Genomic DNA, 17,992 nt, shown 5'->3' on the forward strand with positions numbered 1-17,992 from the left:
ATGTTAAATTGTTTGCTAACTTGTAAAAGGCTCCATAGAGGCTAGTATCCACCCTGAAACTTAGCCTGGGGAAGACAGGAAGGGACATTGGCTTTGGCTGGTTGCAGGGTCCTGAGGTCCCAGAAGGCGATGGCAAAGTTTTACAGGCTTCTCCGGGTAGATCTGAAAGAAGGCAGCCTAAAGGCATGAGCCGGTATTCAGTGAGGCCTAGTATCTCATGTTTAGCAACAGTATAAAATCAGTCACAGACCCTGTGCCCAAGTTCCATCATCCACTCACCTTTAGCCAAAGATGCTCTCACCCGTCCTTGGTCCTCTGTCTCCAGGATTGTGTCGTGGTGTTTCACAACCAATTCCTGGATGAAACGGATTCTGCAGCTTGTCACCTCAGGCTAGAACACAGGCTGCTCCCTGTGATCCAGGGCTTGTAGACCTGGGTGCTCTGCCCCTACTTTGGGATTGGCTTTAAGATCAGAAAGGATGAATACCCAACCTTTGTAGCAACATGGACGGGACTGGAAGAGATTACGCTGAGTGAAATAAGTCAAGCAGAGAGAGTCAATTATCCTGTGGTTTCACTTATTTGTGGAGCATGACAAATAACACGGAGGACATGGGGAGATGGAGAGGAGAAGGGAGTTGGGGGAAATCGGAGGGGGAGGCAAGCCATGGGAGACTGTGGACTCTGAGAAACAAACCGAGGGTTTTAGAGGGGAGGGGATGGGAGTTTGGGGGAACCAGGTGGTGGGTATTAGGGAGGGCACGGATTGCATGGAGCACTGGGTGTGGTGCAAAAACAATGAATACTGTTACGCTGAAAATTTAAAAAAAAAAAAAAATCCAGCTTTGCAGCATCACGTGTCCCCAGCAGGTCCCAGATGGGTACTGGAGTTATTTCTCAAGAGTCTAGGAGCAGGAGACTTCTGAGTTAGAATGACTTGAGTAGCCTAAGATGTCAGGCAGTTACTCAGGGGAGAGCGGTTGCCTTCTCACACCTGGGGCCCCTGTCAACAGATTGATTTATGGGCTTCTTTTCGGAAGAGCCGGTGGTGGTTGGCTTGGTGGTTGGAGCCCTGGTAGCAAGCGGTTAAAATCTAGAACCCTTTGTAATATATGTCTGGAACGCCCTGGGCACTCATACTTTAATATTACCAATCACACATTCACATCAAGCAACTATTTATTGAGTTGCTGCTTGTTTGTCTTCCCCATCATACTGTCATTTCCCAGGACAGCAGGGTTCCATCTGACTTATTCCCAGATGTGTCCTCATTGCCGAGGACCACGCCTGACACAGGTAGGAGCTCAGGAAAAACTTGCGTGGGAGAAGGAGTTGCTAATGCAGTGGGTGAGAGATGAAAGAGAAAAACTAGGGTTTGATGCTGAATCAGGACACCCTCCTGCTAACAGTATGGGTTGGGAGGACAAAGCAGACTGGGCAGATCAGAGGAGGCAGAGGAGCCTAGAGTCACAGAGCCAAAGCTCTGGGCTCCAGTTGAGGTGTGTGGGATAGATGATGTTTGAAATGCTTTTCCCTTAGAGTTTACTTTGGTATTAGCATAGTTACACTGAGTTACTTCTGATTAGTATGTGCAAGTATTTTTTTTTTTTTAATCTTCTTGCCTTCAGTCTTAGGATGTTTCTCCTATCAATGCTGTCTTATTTTCAATGTCTTTGTGGACACTGACCCTCAGACGTCTGAGGAAAGTCTTGATACAATCCTGTCTATCACACAGTGAGTTCGGGGCAGACAGGGGCTGTCTCCTTTATTTTGGATCCACTCCTGCCTCCGACAGCGGCTCACTCAGTGTTTTTGCTTCAGAGTCTACCAGAGTGGAGCTGCCTCCCATCTGTCAGCAAGGCTGGAATTTCATTGTTGGTTAACAATGAAGTAAAAAGTCACGGGACACCAAGACAGAGAGATGAGCCACATCTTCCCCTTTTCCTGGTCTGCGTACAAATCAGGATGCGAGGTATCAACTCCTCCGCTTCTGGTCTCTGCCTCCTCGTGCTTTTCTTCAATTGTCCATTCATAGCTGTCCTTAGAGAGAAATGTTCTGTCCCCTTTTATTATTTCACTCGGGACAGAAATAAAATAGCCGGGGCGCCTGAGTGGCTCAGTGGGTTAAAGCCACTGCCTTCAGCTCAGGTCATGAATCCAGGGTCCTGGGATCGAGCCCCGCATCGGGCTCTCCGCTCCGCAGGGAGCCTGCTTCCTCCTCTCTCTCTGCCTACCTGTGGTCTCTGTCTGTCAAATAAATAAATAAAATCTTAAAAAAAAAAAAAGAAAGAAAGAAAGAAAATACCCAAATGAACTGAATTACTGTTCTTTTTTTGCCTTATTTGAAACACGGGTGAACCAACTTTTTCCCAATTCTGCATAGAAATACAAATGTCAAGTGTAATTTTCAAGCAGGAAATTTTGACAGTTTAAAGTGCATAATTATTATAAGAAGGCATAATTATAAGAAAGAACATTTCAACGAAGGACACGGATGCACTGCTTACGTCTTCTGTCTTATTACAGATGGACAAGCCTTTACTGGAAGAGCTGCACGGGCCCTGCTACAGCTCCCTTAGGAGACACATTACAAAATAGTATCAGAAGGTCTCATGACCGTGCTGGGGGAGACACTCTCTGACAGCTTCCCGTGGGCTTCAGTGAAACGTGACACACCACAGGTGACAATGGATGATTGTTTCTCCTCCTGGGTCCTAATCTTCCCGTTTCTCTTGGTTACAGCAGGCCCATTTACTAGACGGATGGACCATACGCCCCTGTAAGGTCACTAGTGGCACCCACCATGACTAAAAACAAATTCCCCATCCACTGCCACATTCCTCATGCATTAACATACAACTCTACACTCGATGCAGCCCAAACAACGCATCAACATGTAATAAGGAGCCCTGAAGCCATGGAGCTTTTCTATGAAATCCTGACTTTGGACCTGTCTCGGATGGAAAAAAAAAAAAAAAGTAGCACCCTTTGACGTCAAATTTTCTTTGCCCTTTCACCTTCTTTCAATGAGGGATTTTTTTTTTTTAAGATTTTATTTTTATTTATTTGACAGAGAGAGAGAGAGAGAGAGAGATCACAAGTAGGCAGAGAGGCTGGCAGAGAGAGCAGGGCAAGCAGGCTCCCCACTGAGCAGACAGCCCGACGCGGGCCTTGATCCCAGGACCCTGAGATCATGACCTGAGCCGAAGACAGAGGCTTAACCCACTGAGCCACCCAGGCGCCCTGAGGGATGGTTTTTATTTAGGTCTTTCTTCGTGGCTAAGCCAGAGAGGCTTTGCTGATTCTCTGGTTCTCCACTGGCCCTCTCATTAATGAATTAAGTAAAACCTTGGTAAGTGTTCACTGGGTACTTGTATGAAATTTTTAATATCTTCTGAAAATATTCTTTGCCACGGTGGAAGGAGGAGTGCGGGTGTCACGGAAGTCCCGAGTCCTGCCTTTCTGGCCTGGAGTCGGAGGAGGAGAGGAATTTGAGGTAGGTACCTATACAGGCTTGCATTCTCCAGCTTATCCTGGGCTCTCCATCTGCAGGGAAGCCCACTCTGCAGGTAGAGAGGACCATACGTATTATCAGTATCCTGCTCAGGCTACCTGGTTACCTAGTGATAAGAGATACTTTGTTGGTATCTTTCAACATCAGATTTTAGTGACCCAATGAAACCCTATCAGTGTTATGTCAGGAAGCAGTATATCACCCCAAGCCCAAGCCCACTCTGCAAATCATTATCCCTTCATTCCTTCACACAATGCTCATGTTCTAGCTCCCCACCCATCATTAGTATAGCACCCTATAATTAGCAATATGGAGTAATAGTAACTAATACTCATGGTGGGCCTACTCTTTCCCAGGTAGACTCTAAATACTTAATAGGGTATAAATTATTTAATACTATAGCCACTCTGTGAGAGAGGTACCATTGATAATCACCCTCTCCATGTACACATCAAGGTATGGAAGCACTAGAAAAATCAAGTAACTTCTCCAATATCTTATGGCTCATCAAGGCAGAACTGAGGTTGGAACCCCAGAGGAATTTGTGCTCTTAACCACTGCACGACAGTTCCTTTCACAAATTAGAAGTTGAACAAACTTGGCTTAAATAGCTCAGTCCTTGGGATGAAGAAAAATTCTGGAAATGGAGAGACGTGTTGACTGTACAACATTATGAATATATTGAATACCGCTGAATTATACATTTAAAAATTGTTAAAATGACAAATTTTATATTGTGTACATTTATTTATAAAGATTTTATTTATTTATATTAGAGAGAGAATGCACTCGAGCAGTGGGGAGGTAGAGAGGGAAGGCGAGGGAGAAGGAAGGAACCCCAAGCAGATTCCCTGCTGAGCACAGAGCCTGACACAGGGCTTGATTTTAGGACCCCGAGGTCATGACCCAAGCTGAAACCAAGAGTCAGACACACAACAGACTGAGCCACCCAGGTGCCCCTACATTGTATATATTTTACCACAATTAAAAAAAAAAAAACAACTCAATTCTACTACATAATAGCTTTGGAGCATGACTTTTTTTTTTTAAGATTTTATTTATTTATTTGACAGAGAGAGAGATCACAAGTAGGCAGAGAGGCAGGCAGAGAAAGAGGAGGAAGCAGGCTCCCCGCTGAGCAGAGAGCCTGATGCAGGACTCAATCCCAGGACCCTGAGATCACAACCCGAGCCAAAAGCAAAGGCTTAACCCACTGAGCCACCCAGGCACCCCTGAAGTGTGACTTTAGGCAAGGTCCCCCTTAAGCCTAGTTTCTTATCTAAAAACTGGAGATGGTAACAGTACAGATGTCATAGGGTTATTGTAAGGATTAAATGGTTCCTGGCACATAGCAAGTCATGAATGACTGTTAGCTTAAAAAAGAGAGAAGACAGTAGGGATTCTTATCAGGAAGAGTAAAAGGTGTGACTTCATTGTTTGTCCATGAAAGATGCCCCTGTGCTTTTGTGGGAAGAGCATTGGCCAGTTGGCACTGAATATCCCCATTGGGATCAGAATGTTCCTAAAGTCCTGGCTGTAAACACACAGCGTGATACTGGCCTTCCCGGCATCTGGCCTCTACCTAGAAAGAACCCACCAGTGTGACCTGAGTCTCTGGTAAAAGCATCCCAGGGAAAGGGGAACTAAACAACTACCATTACTCCATTTATGGAGCCCGCATTAGATGCCAGGCACTGGCTAAATCCTTTGCATAATTATTCTATTTAATCATCACAACGACTGCATGAGATTAACATTACCACTGTCCCTACGTTTGGAGTAAAAAGAGAAAAATAACCTAAGAATCAGAGAAGTTCAACAGCTTGCTGAAGGCCATCCGGTTATCGAAGAGCGGACTCCAGCTTTGAACCCAAGCCCACGTGTTCTAGTCAGCTCAGGCTGCTCTAACAAACTCCACAGACTGAGTGACTTCAATGACACACATTTATTTCTCATAGTTCTGGAGTCTGAGATGGACACGACCAAGGTGCTGGCAGATCCGGTGACTGGAGAAAGTCTGCTTGCTGGTTTGGAGATGGCTATCTTCTCGTTGTATCCTCACATGGTAAGAGAGAAAGGCAAGCTCTCTCCTTTCTCTTCCTCTAAAGGGCACTGGATCCCATCCCAAGGGCTCCACCCTGATGATATAATTACCTCCCAGAGCTCTACCTAATACTGTCACGCTGGGAGTTAGTGTTTCAACACCGGAATTTTGAGGGGACACATACTGCCCATAACCCCGTGCAACTCCAAAATGCCCACAGCATTCCGCCTGGCCACTCAGACACCAAGAACGTGACCTATTTGAAGCGACATTAACTAGTATTCCAAACATGGAACAAAAACCAATCATGGTGCGGGAGGAGGAGAGAGTGGTCCTTTGACCTCAAAGCAAAGAGAGACTAGTAGAGCCATCAGCCCTTTGTATGAGCCTCCCTGGAAAAGGGCTTCCTCCAAAATCCTCTTCCTTTCGTCTCTCCCAACCTGCCCCTTACAACACAGCCCAAAGACGTTTCTCAGTAGAAACCAAAAAGAAGCGATGGGAATCCAGGACCTGCCTGGAGCCCCTTCCCACTGCAATTGTGCCAGTGGGAGAGAGCCCTAGACAGAGCAGGAGAGGAGGAGGGGGCTACTGGCATGGTATACAGGGAAAATACACGTCATCCCTATTTGTAAAGGGTGCATTCTTCTTGGTGCCATTCACCCTGAGGACCCATGAAAATGTGGAGCTGTGTATTGGGAGTGAGTCTTCGAAACACTGCGTTAGAGAGGAAGAGGCAGAGGAGGACCTAAATTAGAATGCTTATGGTTACAAGCAACAGAATCCCAGTTCCCTCTTTTAACAAAATTTATTTATTTATTTATTTATTTATTTATTTTGCATCATCAAGGGAAGGTTGAAGGATCAGACTTGAAAAATTGATTAACAGGACCAAATGTCTCCAAAGGGTTAAGCAAAAGGAAACACAACCATCGTTGTGGGAGACTGCCACCGTCACTCTTCATATGCCTCAATTGACATTCCATGTCCTAGGAAGGTCATAACATTCGTTCATTATACCCAAATCCTCGAGGCTGAGATATGGGTAGAGGCAGCCTTTAGATCTTCAGGCTGCTGTAGTTTGAGGAAAAGCATTGCTTTCCACCAAGATCTTACATGTGGGGAATGGCTTCCAAATAGGAAGGCAAGTAGATGCTGGACAGCGTCTTTCCTCCCACAACCCCCGCAGAAAAAAAGTCCAGCATTACAATGGCAATGACATGTATTGGCCTAGACCTCTTACGATTTTTCAAACCAGTTTTGTTATTTACCATGGGTATTCAAGATGAAAGTGTGAATTTTGAGTTTATCAATGAAATCTTTTGGTGCAAATATGTGAGTCTTACCTAGAAATCATACCCAGACCAAAGACGAGTATGTTTCAAGTCAGGACCTACTCTCTATGGAATTATTTTTAAATAGTCAGGAGAGAGAAGACAAGACAATGCCAAAGAGAGAGGTTACATTCTATCTATCAGTGGATCAATGCCTAGTATGAAAATAGGAAATAGGAGGAAGCACAGAAAGTAGATCTAAATAGGTAAAATTTGCGGGTGATTACCAGGTCACCAGAACACCCTGAACATGAATGGAATATCCTGACAGTAAAATAATTTAGGACAAAAGCCTTGAGTTTGCTTATGAATCTTCCAACTGGAATTCTCACTTTAGTCATCTTTACATTTACATCTTTACATTACATTTTGTAATATGGTAAATAAGTTTTATGATAAACCAGGACAGAATGTCCTGGGTGATAACCTAGCCACAATGTACCTTACCCTGTTATCCTAGGCAAATATCATTCCTGTAGTTTGGGACTGCCAGTGATCTGCTGAAATATTTGGTTTGCACCATGAGGCTTGGCAAGGAGTTTGTTTCACTTGACTCCAGAGGGACTGTGCTCACAGACTGTGTGGATAAAACCTCAAAAGAAATTTTAATAGAAAAATTGCTTTTCTATGGGAGAGGGCCACTAAGTGGTAATACCCACTCTAACTCCTGTCTTATTTTCTTTGGTTTCATCCATTTCTTCCTCCCTTAGGACACTGTAGCCATGCTTATTTTCTTTGTCAAGCATTATTTTCCTTGTTCCTCACTGAGCTCTTCCCTAGAGTATGTATTTGTCAGGAATTAATTCTGTTGCATAAGACAGAAAGCCAACCTGAAATAGTTAAAAGGAAGTGTTTGGGCTCATCCAATTTGGAAATCAATCTGAATGGTGGACCTGTAGGTGTAGCTAAATCAGGGAATTCAAACTATGTTATCAGACCCTGGTTTTTCATCCTGATTCTGCTCCATTTTTCTCTATCCTGGCTTCATAGTTGGTGGGCTTTTGGTGGACTCTAGCAGGTTCCCCTTTTTCCCATAGCCTTAGCAATTCTTCCACCATTGGGAGCCATGACTGGCTCTTCTTGGGTCAGGAGCCTATCCTTGAACCAACCTCTGGAGCCAAGGTTATAAGTTGATTGGCCAGCCTGGGTCACATGACTACCCTAAGGTGGGAAGGTGGGATCTCTTGAATGACAAAATCCCCTAAAAAGGAATATTGGTAGCAGGCAGAAGAGTATGCAAATTCAGACTACAAACATATTGAGATCTCTCTACTTTTAGCCTTCAAATTAGTTTCCAATCTTTCGTCCTTCCTTTTGATTTTTATTTCTTTTTTTAAAATTTTTTATTAACATATAATGTATTATTAGCCCCAGGGGTACAGGTCTGTGAATTGTTAGGCTTACACACTTCACAGCACTCACCATAGCACACACCCTCCCCAATGTCCATAACCCAACCACCCTCTCCCTACCCCCCTCCCCCTGGCAACCCTCAGTTTATTTTGTGAGATTAAGAGTCTCTTATGGTTTGTCTCCCTCCTGATCCCACCTTGTTTCATTTTTTTCCTTACCTCCCCCCAAAACCCCCAATGTTGCCTCTCAAATTCCTCATTTCAGGGAGATCATATGAAAATTGTCTTTCTCTGATGGACGTATTTCGCTCAGCATAATAATACCCTCTAGTTCCATCCACGTCGTTGCAAACGGCAAGACTTCATTTCTTTTGATGGCTGCATAGTATTCCATTGTATATATCTACCACATCTTCTTTATCCGTTCATCTGTTGATGGACATCTAGGTTCTTTCCATAGTTTGGTTATTGTGGACATTGTTGCTATAAACATTCGGGTGCATATGCCCCTTCGGATCCCTACATTTGTATCTTTAGGGTAAATACCCAGTAGTGTGATTGCTGGGTCATAGGGTAGCCCTATTTTCAACTTTTTGAGGAACCTCCATGCTGTTTTCCAGAGTGCTTGCATCAGTTTGCATTCCTACCAACAGTATAGGAGGGTTCCCCTTTCTCCACATCCTTGCCAGCATCTGTCATTTCATGACTTGTTAATTTCAACCATTCTGACTGGTGTGAGGTGGTATCTCATTGTGGTTTTGATTTGTATTTCCCTGATGCCGAGTGATGTGGAGCACTTTTTCATGTGTCTGTTGGCCATCTGGATGTCTTCTTTGCAGAAATGTCTGTTCATGTCCTCTGCCCATCTCTTGATTGGATTATTTGTTCCTTGGGTGTGGAGTTTGCTAAGCTCTTTATAGATTTTGGATACTAGCCCTTTATCTGATATGTCGTTTGCAAATATCTTCTCCCATTCTTTCAGTTGTCTTTTGGTTTTGTTGACTGTTTCCTTTGCTGTGCAAAAGCTTTTGATCTTGATGAAATCCCAATAGTTCATTTTTGCCCTTGCTTCCCTTGCCTTTGGTGATGTTCCTAGGAAGAAGTTGCTGCGGCTGAGGTTGAAGAGGTTGCTGCCTGTGTTCTCCTCAAGGATTTTGATGGATTCCTTTCTCACATTGAGGTCTTTCATCCATTTTGAGTCTATTTTTGTGTGTGATGTAAGGAAATGCTCCAGTTTCATTCTTCTGCATGTGGCTGTCCCATTTTCCCAACACTATTTGTTGAAGATACTGTCTTTTTTCCATTGGACATTCTTTCCTGCTTTGTCAAAGATTAGTTGACCATAGAGTTAACGGTCTATTTCTGGGCTCTCCATTCATCCCATTGATCTATGTGTCTGTTTTTGTGCCAGTACCATACTGTCTTAATGATTACAGCTTTGTAATAGAGCTTGAAGTCCGGAATTGTGATGCCTCCAACTTTGGCTTTCTTTTTCAACATCCCTCTGGCTATTTGAGGTCTTTCATGGTTCCATATAAATTTTAGGATTATTTGTTCCATTTCTTTGAAAAAAATTGATGGTATTTTGATAGGGATTACATTAAACGTGTATATTGCTTTAGGTAGCATAGACATTTTCACAATATTTGTTCTTCTAATCCATGAGCATGAAAGATTTTTCCATTTCTTTGTGTCCTCCTCAATTTCCTTCATGAGTACTCTATAGTTTTCTGAATACAGACTCTTTGCTTCTTTGGTTAGGTTTATTCCTAGGTATCTTGTGTTTGGGGATGCAATTGTAAATGGGATTAACTCCTTAATTTCTCATTCTTCTGTCTTGTTGTTGGTGTATAGAAACACAACTGATTTCTGTGCATTGATTTTATATCCTGACACTTTACTGTACAAGTTCTAGCAGATTTGGAGCAGAGCCCTTTGGGTTTTCCACATAAAGGATCATATCATCTGCAAAGAGTAATAGTTTGACTTCTTCTTTGCCGATTCTGATGCCTTTAATTTCTTTTTGTTGTCTGATTGCTGAAGCTAGGACTTCTAGTACGATGTTGAATAGCAGTGGTGATAATGGACATCCCTGCCGTGTTCCTGACCTTAGCAGAAAAGCACTCAGTTTTTCTCCATTGAGAATGATATTCGCTATGGTTTTTCATAGATGACTTTGATGATATTGAGGTATGTACCCTCTATCTCTACACTTTGAAGAGTTTTGATCAAGAAAGGATGCTGTACTTTGTCAAATGCTTTTTCATCTTCTATTGAGAGTATCATATGGCTCTTGTTCTTTCTTTTATTAATGTATTGTATCACATTGATTGATTTGTGGATGTTGAACCAAACTTGCAGCCCTGGAATAAATCCCACTTGGTCATGGTGAATAATCCTTTTAATGTACTGTTGAATCCTGTCGGCTAGTATTTTGGTGAGAATTTTCACGTCTGTGTTCATCAAGGATATTGATCTGCAATTCTCTTTTTTGATGGGGTCTTTGTCTGTTTGGGGATCAAGGTAATGCTGGCCTCATAAAATGAGTTTGGCAGTTTTCCTTCCATTTCTATTTTTTTGGAACGGTTTCAGGAGAATAGGAATTAATTCTTCTTTAAACGTTTGGTAGCATTCTCCTGGGAAGCCCTCTGACCCTGGGCTCTTGTTTGTTGGGAGATTTTTGATGACTGCTTCATTCTCCTTACTGGTTATGGGTGTGTTCAGGTTTTCTATTTCTTCCTCATTCAGCTTTGGTAGTTTATACTCCAGGAATGCATCCATTTCTTCCAGATTGTCAAATTTGCTGGCATATAGTTGCTCATAATATGTTCTTATAACTGTTTGTATTTCTTTGGTGTTGGTTGTGATCTCTCCTCTTTCATTCATGATTTTGTTTATTTGGGTCCTTTCTCTTTTCTTTTTGATATGTCTGGCCAGGGGGTTATCAATCCTATTAATTCTTTCAAAGAACCAGCTCCTGGTTTCATTGATTTGTTCTACTGTTTTTTTTTTTTGTTTGTTTGTTTGTTTGTTTCTATTTCATTGATTTCTGCTCTGATCTTTACTATTTCTCTTCTCCTGTTGGGTTTAGGCTTTGTTTGCTGTTCTTTCTCCAGCTTCTTTAGGTGTAGGGTTAGGTTGTGTACTTGAGACGTTTCTTGTTTCTTGAGAAAGGCTTGTATCACTATATATTTTCCTCTCAGGACTGCCTTTGCTGTGTCCCACAGATTTTGAACAGTTGTGCTTTCATTATCATTTGTTTCCATGAATTTTTTCAATTCCTCTTTAATTTCCTGGTTGACCCATTCATTCTTTAGTAGATGCTCTTTAACCTCCATGTATATGAGTTCTTTCCAACTTTCCACTTGTGATTGAGTTCTAGCTTCAGAGAATTGTGGTCTGACAATATGCGGGAATGATCCCAACCTTTTGGTACTGGTTGAGACCTGATTTGTGATCCAGGATGTGATCTATTCTGGAAAATGTTCTATGTGCACTAGAGAAAAATGTGTATTCTGTTGTTTTGTGATGGAATGTTCTGAATATATCTGTGATGTCCATCTGGTCCAGTGTGTCATTTAAGGCCTTTATTTCCTTGTTGATCTTTTGCTTGGAGGATGGGAATGAAGATGGCGGCCTCCTAGTCTCTGGCCAGAGGAGCCAAGAGCTCAGGGCCCCACTGCTTAGTGCACCCTTGGAGAAAAGTGCTCAATCACTCACATCTCCCTGGACTCCAGCCGTGCTCTGAGCTCACCCGGCCTGTAACCAAGCAATTTCTGTCTCTGGCACACAGCCCTGTTTGGAGTCTCCAAACCCAGCAGATTCCTGCTGCTCTGCTCTTCCCGTGGCCCCGGAGCTGCCACTTGCAGGGTCCCTGTTCAAGGAGCAGTGGCTTGATTGTGCCTCAGATCACAGTTTAAGGTAATCCCGAGCTGAGAGCTCACTCCTCAGCTCCGTCTCTGTAGCTTCTTCCCCGCTCCAATACCTGCGAGCTCTGCTACACTCAGACACCCCCAACCTGTCCCTTTGAGGGCTCCACCCCCACTTAACCTCTGGAGCAATGTCCTTCAGTGGAGCCGACTTTTAAAAGTTCGGATTTTGTGCTCTGTTGCTCCACCACTTGCCAGGAGCCGGCCTCTCCCCCTACGGTCTATCTTCCCATCGCTTTGGATTCACTTCTCTGCACATCCTACCTTTCAGAAAGTGGTCGGTTTTCTGTTCCTAGAATTGCTGTTCTTCTTCTCTTCGATCTCCTGTTGGGTTTGTAGGTGTTCAGAATGGTTTGATGACTATCCAGCTGAACTCCTGCGACCTGATGTCATCTCGGTCTGCTACACTTCTGCCATCTTGGCTCCTCCCTGATTTTTATTTCATGATGTGGAATTCTGAGCTAGGAATTGAACTGAGACTCAGAAACACCCATCCAGTCCTGCCATGGTCATCCCCAAGCCTGAGATCCTGGAAGGAAATATTGGGTTCCAAGACAAATGGGTAGAGCAGGTGTCCTAACTCCTGAGTGGCCCACTTTGTGTGACCTGGACTGAGGAATTTCACTGGGCAAGAGGTGTCACCACTCCACAGAGCTGTATGCATGGAATTATTGTTCTTCAGAATTACACTATCCAGAAGAGCATTCCAAAACATGGTCTTTACCACCAGTATAATAAAACTGATGCAATTTAATGTTCCATTCAAATAATAGAGTAAGGTTGATTTGTAGGCATTTATCAGCCCCTTATGTAATAAGGAAATCCCATTTTCCCTGGATGTTTTCCAGATTCCTCCCTCTTACCCTATGTGTATTGTAAAGATCGCCCACTTTCCTGTTCCAGCATTGAGAAAATATAGAAAAGGAAGAGATAAAGAGGAGTGGGTGAGGTTTTGTATGCAATTTGAGTGTGATGCTGTGGGACCAGGTATTACCAGTACCTTGTATACTGCCCTTGAGCAGAAGAGCAGGACTGGGAGGATGAAATATTTTTACCAAGAGTTCTGTTGTTGAAGCGCCTGTTTGTTCATCATGCTGGTCAAATTGTGGGCATATTGAAGGCTTCCCTCTGCCATTAACTGTTTCTGGTTTCTTATGGTAAACCAGGGACAACAGTACTGAGCAGATATGGTCAGGGCATGGAGGTGCTTTGTATGTAATACTTGTCTTTCTTGTTTTCTGAGAAACTGTAGGTATTGTGCTAAAAATGAAATATGTTTGGGGGCACCTGGCTGGCTCAGTGGGTACAATATGTCACTCTTGATCTTGGGGTTGTGAGTTCAAGCCCCATGTCAGGCAAGGGGCTTACCTTCTAAAAAAAGAAAGAAAAGACGTATGTTTGAATGCTTATTGATCCTTTCAGGTAACAATGTCTGCTGGTTTAAAAGAGGGTCTTCCCAATGAACATGCAGTGGAATGCAAGACTCTACGCCCCTCCTTCTTTTGTCCTCAGAATCTGGGTTCCTGAGGGCTGGTGTATTTGCCCAGCACCAAGGATACAACACTGTCTTTTACTCCCTGGCCTCCTTTGGATTTCTCTTCCTCACTTCAGCCCCAGCCCAAGGCTGTCCACCAAGTGGCCTCTGCTGCCGCAGACCTCCACCTGCCCCCAAGGACACCTTGACACTTCATTCTTAGCTCTTTTCCCTGTTGTCTCAGGAGGTGCAGTGACTTTTCCAGACCTCCCCACTCCCACCCAGACCCAAGGGACTCGAGATAGGAGTGGTGGGAAGAGGTTTTCAGTCTTTCTCTGGCTAAATAGACCAACTTATGGTATAATTCCCTCCCGGGTAACCCCAAGACAGTGTGGAAGCCCTCGTAGGGGGAGCCATTTAGGAGCTTCTCTGATCCAGGACTCTCAGACTCTCTGGGTCTGTATCCAACACTTTCTCCCCATACTTCATGGAGTTTTCATCAGAACAGAAAGTGGCCCCCACACTAGGTTTCTAAGGGCTGGTGTATTTGCCCAGCACTACTCCACCTGATGTCTCCAGCTCCCTCCCAGTGCCTTCAAAGAGCTCCCCCCCCCCCTGCCAGAGCAGGGGTTCTCAAACAGGGGTGTGCATCACCTGGAGGGTTCAGTACAATACAAGCGGCTAGGCCTATGCCCAGAATTTCTGATTCAGGGGATGTGGTCAGTAGAATACAGGTCCCTAGTAATGATCATGGTACATGAATCCCCAGAACCTGTGACTATGTGACCTTGTATGGCAAAAGGTACTTTACAGATGCAATTAAGTTAAAGATCTTGAGATAAAGGAGATTTTTCTGGATTATGTGTAGGTCCAGTGCCGTCACAAGGGTCCTTATAAAAAAAGGAAGCAGAGTCAGAGGAGAGGAGATCACAGAAGCAGAGGTTGAAGTGATGCAGCCACAAGGAAAGGAATACAGGAGGCCTTTGGAAGCAGGAAAAAAAAAAAAAAAACAGATGAATTCTCCCCTAGGGCCCCTAGAAAGAACGCAGTCCCACCACCAACTTGATTTGAGCCCACTTCAGAATTCCGACTTCCAGAACTGTGAAATAATAAATGCATTTTTTTAAACTTCTAAGTTTTTCATAATTTGTTACAGGAGCCATAGGAACCTAAAATACAATTGCGTTGGCTCCTGAGAATCTGCATTTCTAATCAGGTGTTGCTGATGCTGTGGTGTAGGGATCACTTTGAGAACCACTGACTTACAGCAAAACACATAATCCTCAGTCCTCCTCCAAATTCTGGTCACACAAACCTTTTGCTCTCTCAAGATCTGAAGTATGCAGATGAAAGCTTTGACCTTGACAACTCTTATCTCCAAAAAGTATCTATTTTGGAAATCAGTGGTTAAACCCTGAATTTTTTTTTTCTTTTCTTTCTCTTCTGCCACAAAGCAATGATGGAGAACTAGAGAACTACCAGCATTTGGCATGACTAGCCATTAAAACTTTATCATATTAATAATTTCACAGCTATTTATCTCACCACCTTATTATTTATTATTTGGTCAGGGGGGGACCACAGAACATCATCAGTTTATTTTTCTTCTAAAATCTCCAGAAGGTTGGAAAATAGAAAAAGAAAATACACATCCTAGAAAGGAAATGGGACAGAGAGGTTTGCAGTGTCTGGACCTCATCTTCCCTCATGTCAAGCTGCTGTTTTTTTCTAATTCCTTTTATGTGCCCTGTTCATGAGCTCCTCTCCTTTTCCTCCCACAGGTGAACTTGACCCCACCTCTCTTGGTACCTGGCCTCGATCCCTTTGGCTGGCTTCTCCAGGTAATGGTGCTGGCTTTTCCATCCTGGGATGTTCAGATGCAGGTGATAGAGATGGTTACTGTGGACACCAAACCAGCCACTCATATGCCCTGGGTCTGCCAAAAGGCCTGCGGGGCCCTGCTTGAGGTGGGAGACCCCATCCTACCATCTCCAGGGCTCCAGGTAGAGGAAGGGAGAGGAAGTACACAGAACACTGATAACATACAGGAATCACTACCTTGTATACAAGGTATACAAGTTCAGCAGTCTATCAGTTCCCAGTGGGAAAAACCATTTGACTGGGGTCCTAGTTCCTCCTCTTTTTTTCCCTTCCCTACCTCATTTTTCCCATCATCTCTTTCTCTTCCTCTTCTTCTGGCAGGCAGCAGAGTACAACCTGGGTTTCCATTCTAACCGCCTTTTGCTAGCAACAATGAACTAGCTACTTACCGTCTCTGATCTTTAATTCCTTTACCTGTTAAGTAGGGGTGGAGATACCTACCTTGGTTCTCTAAGGAGAACTAGATGAGAGGATATCTGAAATGTATCTGTGCAGAGCAGGGTACTACCCTTCATGGTGGTCATCTCCAGCCACCAGCCTTCTCACCACTAAGTCCTATTCAACCAACAGAATTCACAGGGAATGCAAGGTAGGAAACCACAACTTTAATGGGAAGTTCAAGTTGCCCTTTTGTTCCAAGACTAACACTTCCCACATATTTGCCCATGTGCCTTATTTTTCAGTTAGGCCTTCTTAGCGCCGTGGGCATGCCCCCTCCAAGGTTACACAGTTTTTTGCTAAAATAATCAAATACGCCAGTAGGACTAAAGGAAACCAAGCAGAGCAAGGAATAAGCCATTGCCCCCGGTGCATAAAAGGCAAAGGGGCTCTTAGCAGACACAGCATGTTGGATGTCCAGGAGCACAGGGGACATATCTGCATCGGCCTTCATGTCGATGAGCTTAAGATAGTTGCGTTGCTGAAGGATATAGTCCTGGCCATAGTCCTCCTGCACATCAGAGGTAAGGTGGTCCAGGATGTCCTTCTCATGCTTGCTCCACACTTCACTGGTGCCTGTGATATCTGTGATATGAGAAGAAGGGGGGCTCAGATACTGGGAAGGCCAGATTGGGCATGTCTGACCCCTACCAGGGAAGCAGGCCCTTGTGAATTGGCTTCTGTCGGGAAAGATGGGAGTTCCCAAACACCTTTTTTTTAAAATGTGCTTTAAATGGTATTTAATATATTTTTTTGACATGCATGCAGAAACGTTCACACATGACTGGGTTTCCACAAACTGAATAGCCCAGGCAACCAGCAGCAGAACGAGAAGGCAAACCAACCGTGACTCACAGGCCCCTTCCCAGGAGCCACTGTCCCAGTTAACAGAATAGAGCAGTTTTGCCTGGATTTGGACATTATGTAAATGGAATCATACAGTACACTGTGAGAGTCCTCTGTGTACTGTGTGCTCATTCCCTTCATTACAGTTTCCATTGTGGAAATGTGCCATAAATTATCTGTCCACTAGACTGTGAGGGGTCTTTGGGTTGTTTCCAATTTGGGATTCTTACAAATATTGCTGCCACAAACATTCTATGACATCCATGTTCGTGATTATCATATACAATATAAAATGTAACATATACAATATGATGTATATAAACCATACATGCACGTATAGGTGTACCCATGTATCCATCTATATATAATTTTTAATCTAGAACTGGCACCTACTTCCATGTATAAAATTAAATATACAATGCTGACTACCATCTTAGCTATCTAATAAAGATAATTTTAAACAATATATAATAAGTACACCTTTAAATATACATTTAAATTTTAACATATAAGTTATATGTGATTAAATATTTAAGCATTTAATGTAGAAGCAATGGTTGCTCGTCATGTATAATTTAATTATATCTATATTTACCTTAAAACATAGTAGCAATGCCTATAAATAAATAAAGTAAATAAGGGCATGTATATGTTTTTAAAATTAATCTCCTCTCAGGTAATTTACAGTTTTGTGGGTCCTTCTATATTCCCTCCTTGTTCATACAAACATATACACACGTAGAAAGCTTTGGTTTAATTTTATATTACCAGGAACAAACAGAAACCAAAAAGGATCATATTATACATGTTTTCCAAAGATTTGATTGTTTGCTTGGTAATAAATCACAGACCTGCCTCTGATGGTCAGTGGCTACAGATTTAAACCAGAGCATCAGAAGTTCCCATTGAACAGCTTTTAGGCAAACAATTCTCTATCACAGGATTTTGCAGTCCTTCCTAAGTTTCAGCATTTCGGGGATGCTGCTGTAAATACCCTTGCACAACACATCCTTTTGTACTTCACTGTTGTTAGGTGTGCAACAGCCCCAATGTGATTAGCTAGTCAAAAGGTACCTGCATTTTGGATTTCAACGCCTACTGCCAGGCTACTTTTCAGAAAGTTGGCAGTACCCCAGGCTCCGTCCGGCAAAGTGTGTGATTGCTCTGGGGCTGCTGTGGGATG

At 43.3% G+C, this 17,992-nt stretch overlaps 1 protein-coding gene across 1 annotated transcript in view; it reads right to left on the reverse strand.

The window, feature by feature from the left end:
- Positions 1–16,109: 16,109 nt before the first annotated feature.
- Positions 16,110–17,992, reverse strand: part of HSD17B2 (hydroxysteroid 17-beta dehydrogenase 2) — a 72,671-nt gene continuing 70,788 nt past the window's right edge. The window contains exon 5 of the mRNA XM_080828431.1: positions 16,110–16,548. Within this exon, the coding sequence (XP_080684557.1) occupies positions 16,205–16,548 (344 nt within the window). The 3' untranslated portion in view covers positions 16,110–16,204. The remainder of the gene's footprint in view (positions 16,549–17,992) is intronic.

Source organism: Martes martes (assembly GCF_963455335.1).
Source record: "Martes martes genome assembly, chromosome: 17".
Classification (NCBI taxonomy): domain Eukaryota; kingdom Metazoa; phylum Chordata; class Mammalia; order Carnivora; family Mustelidae; genus Martes; species Martes martes.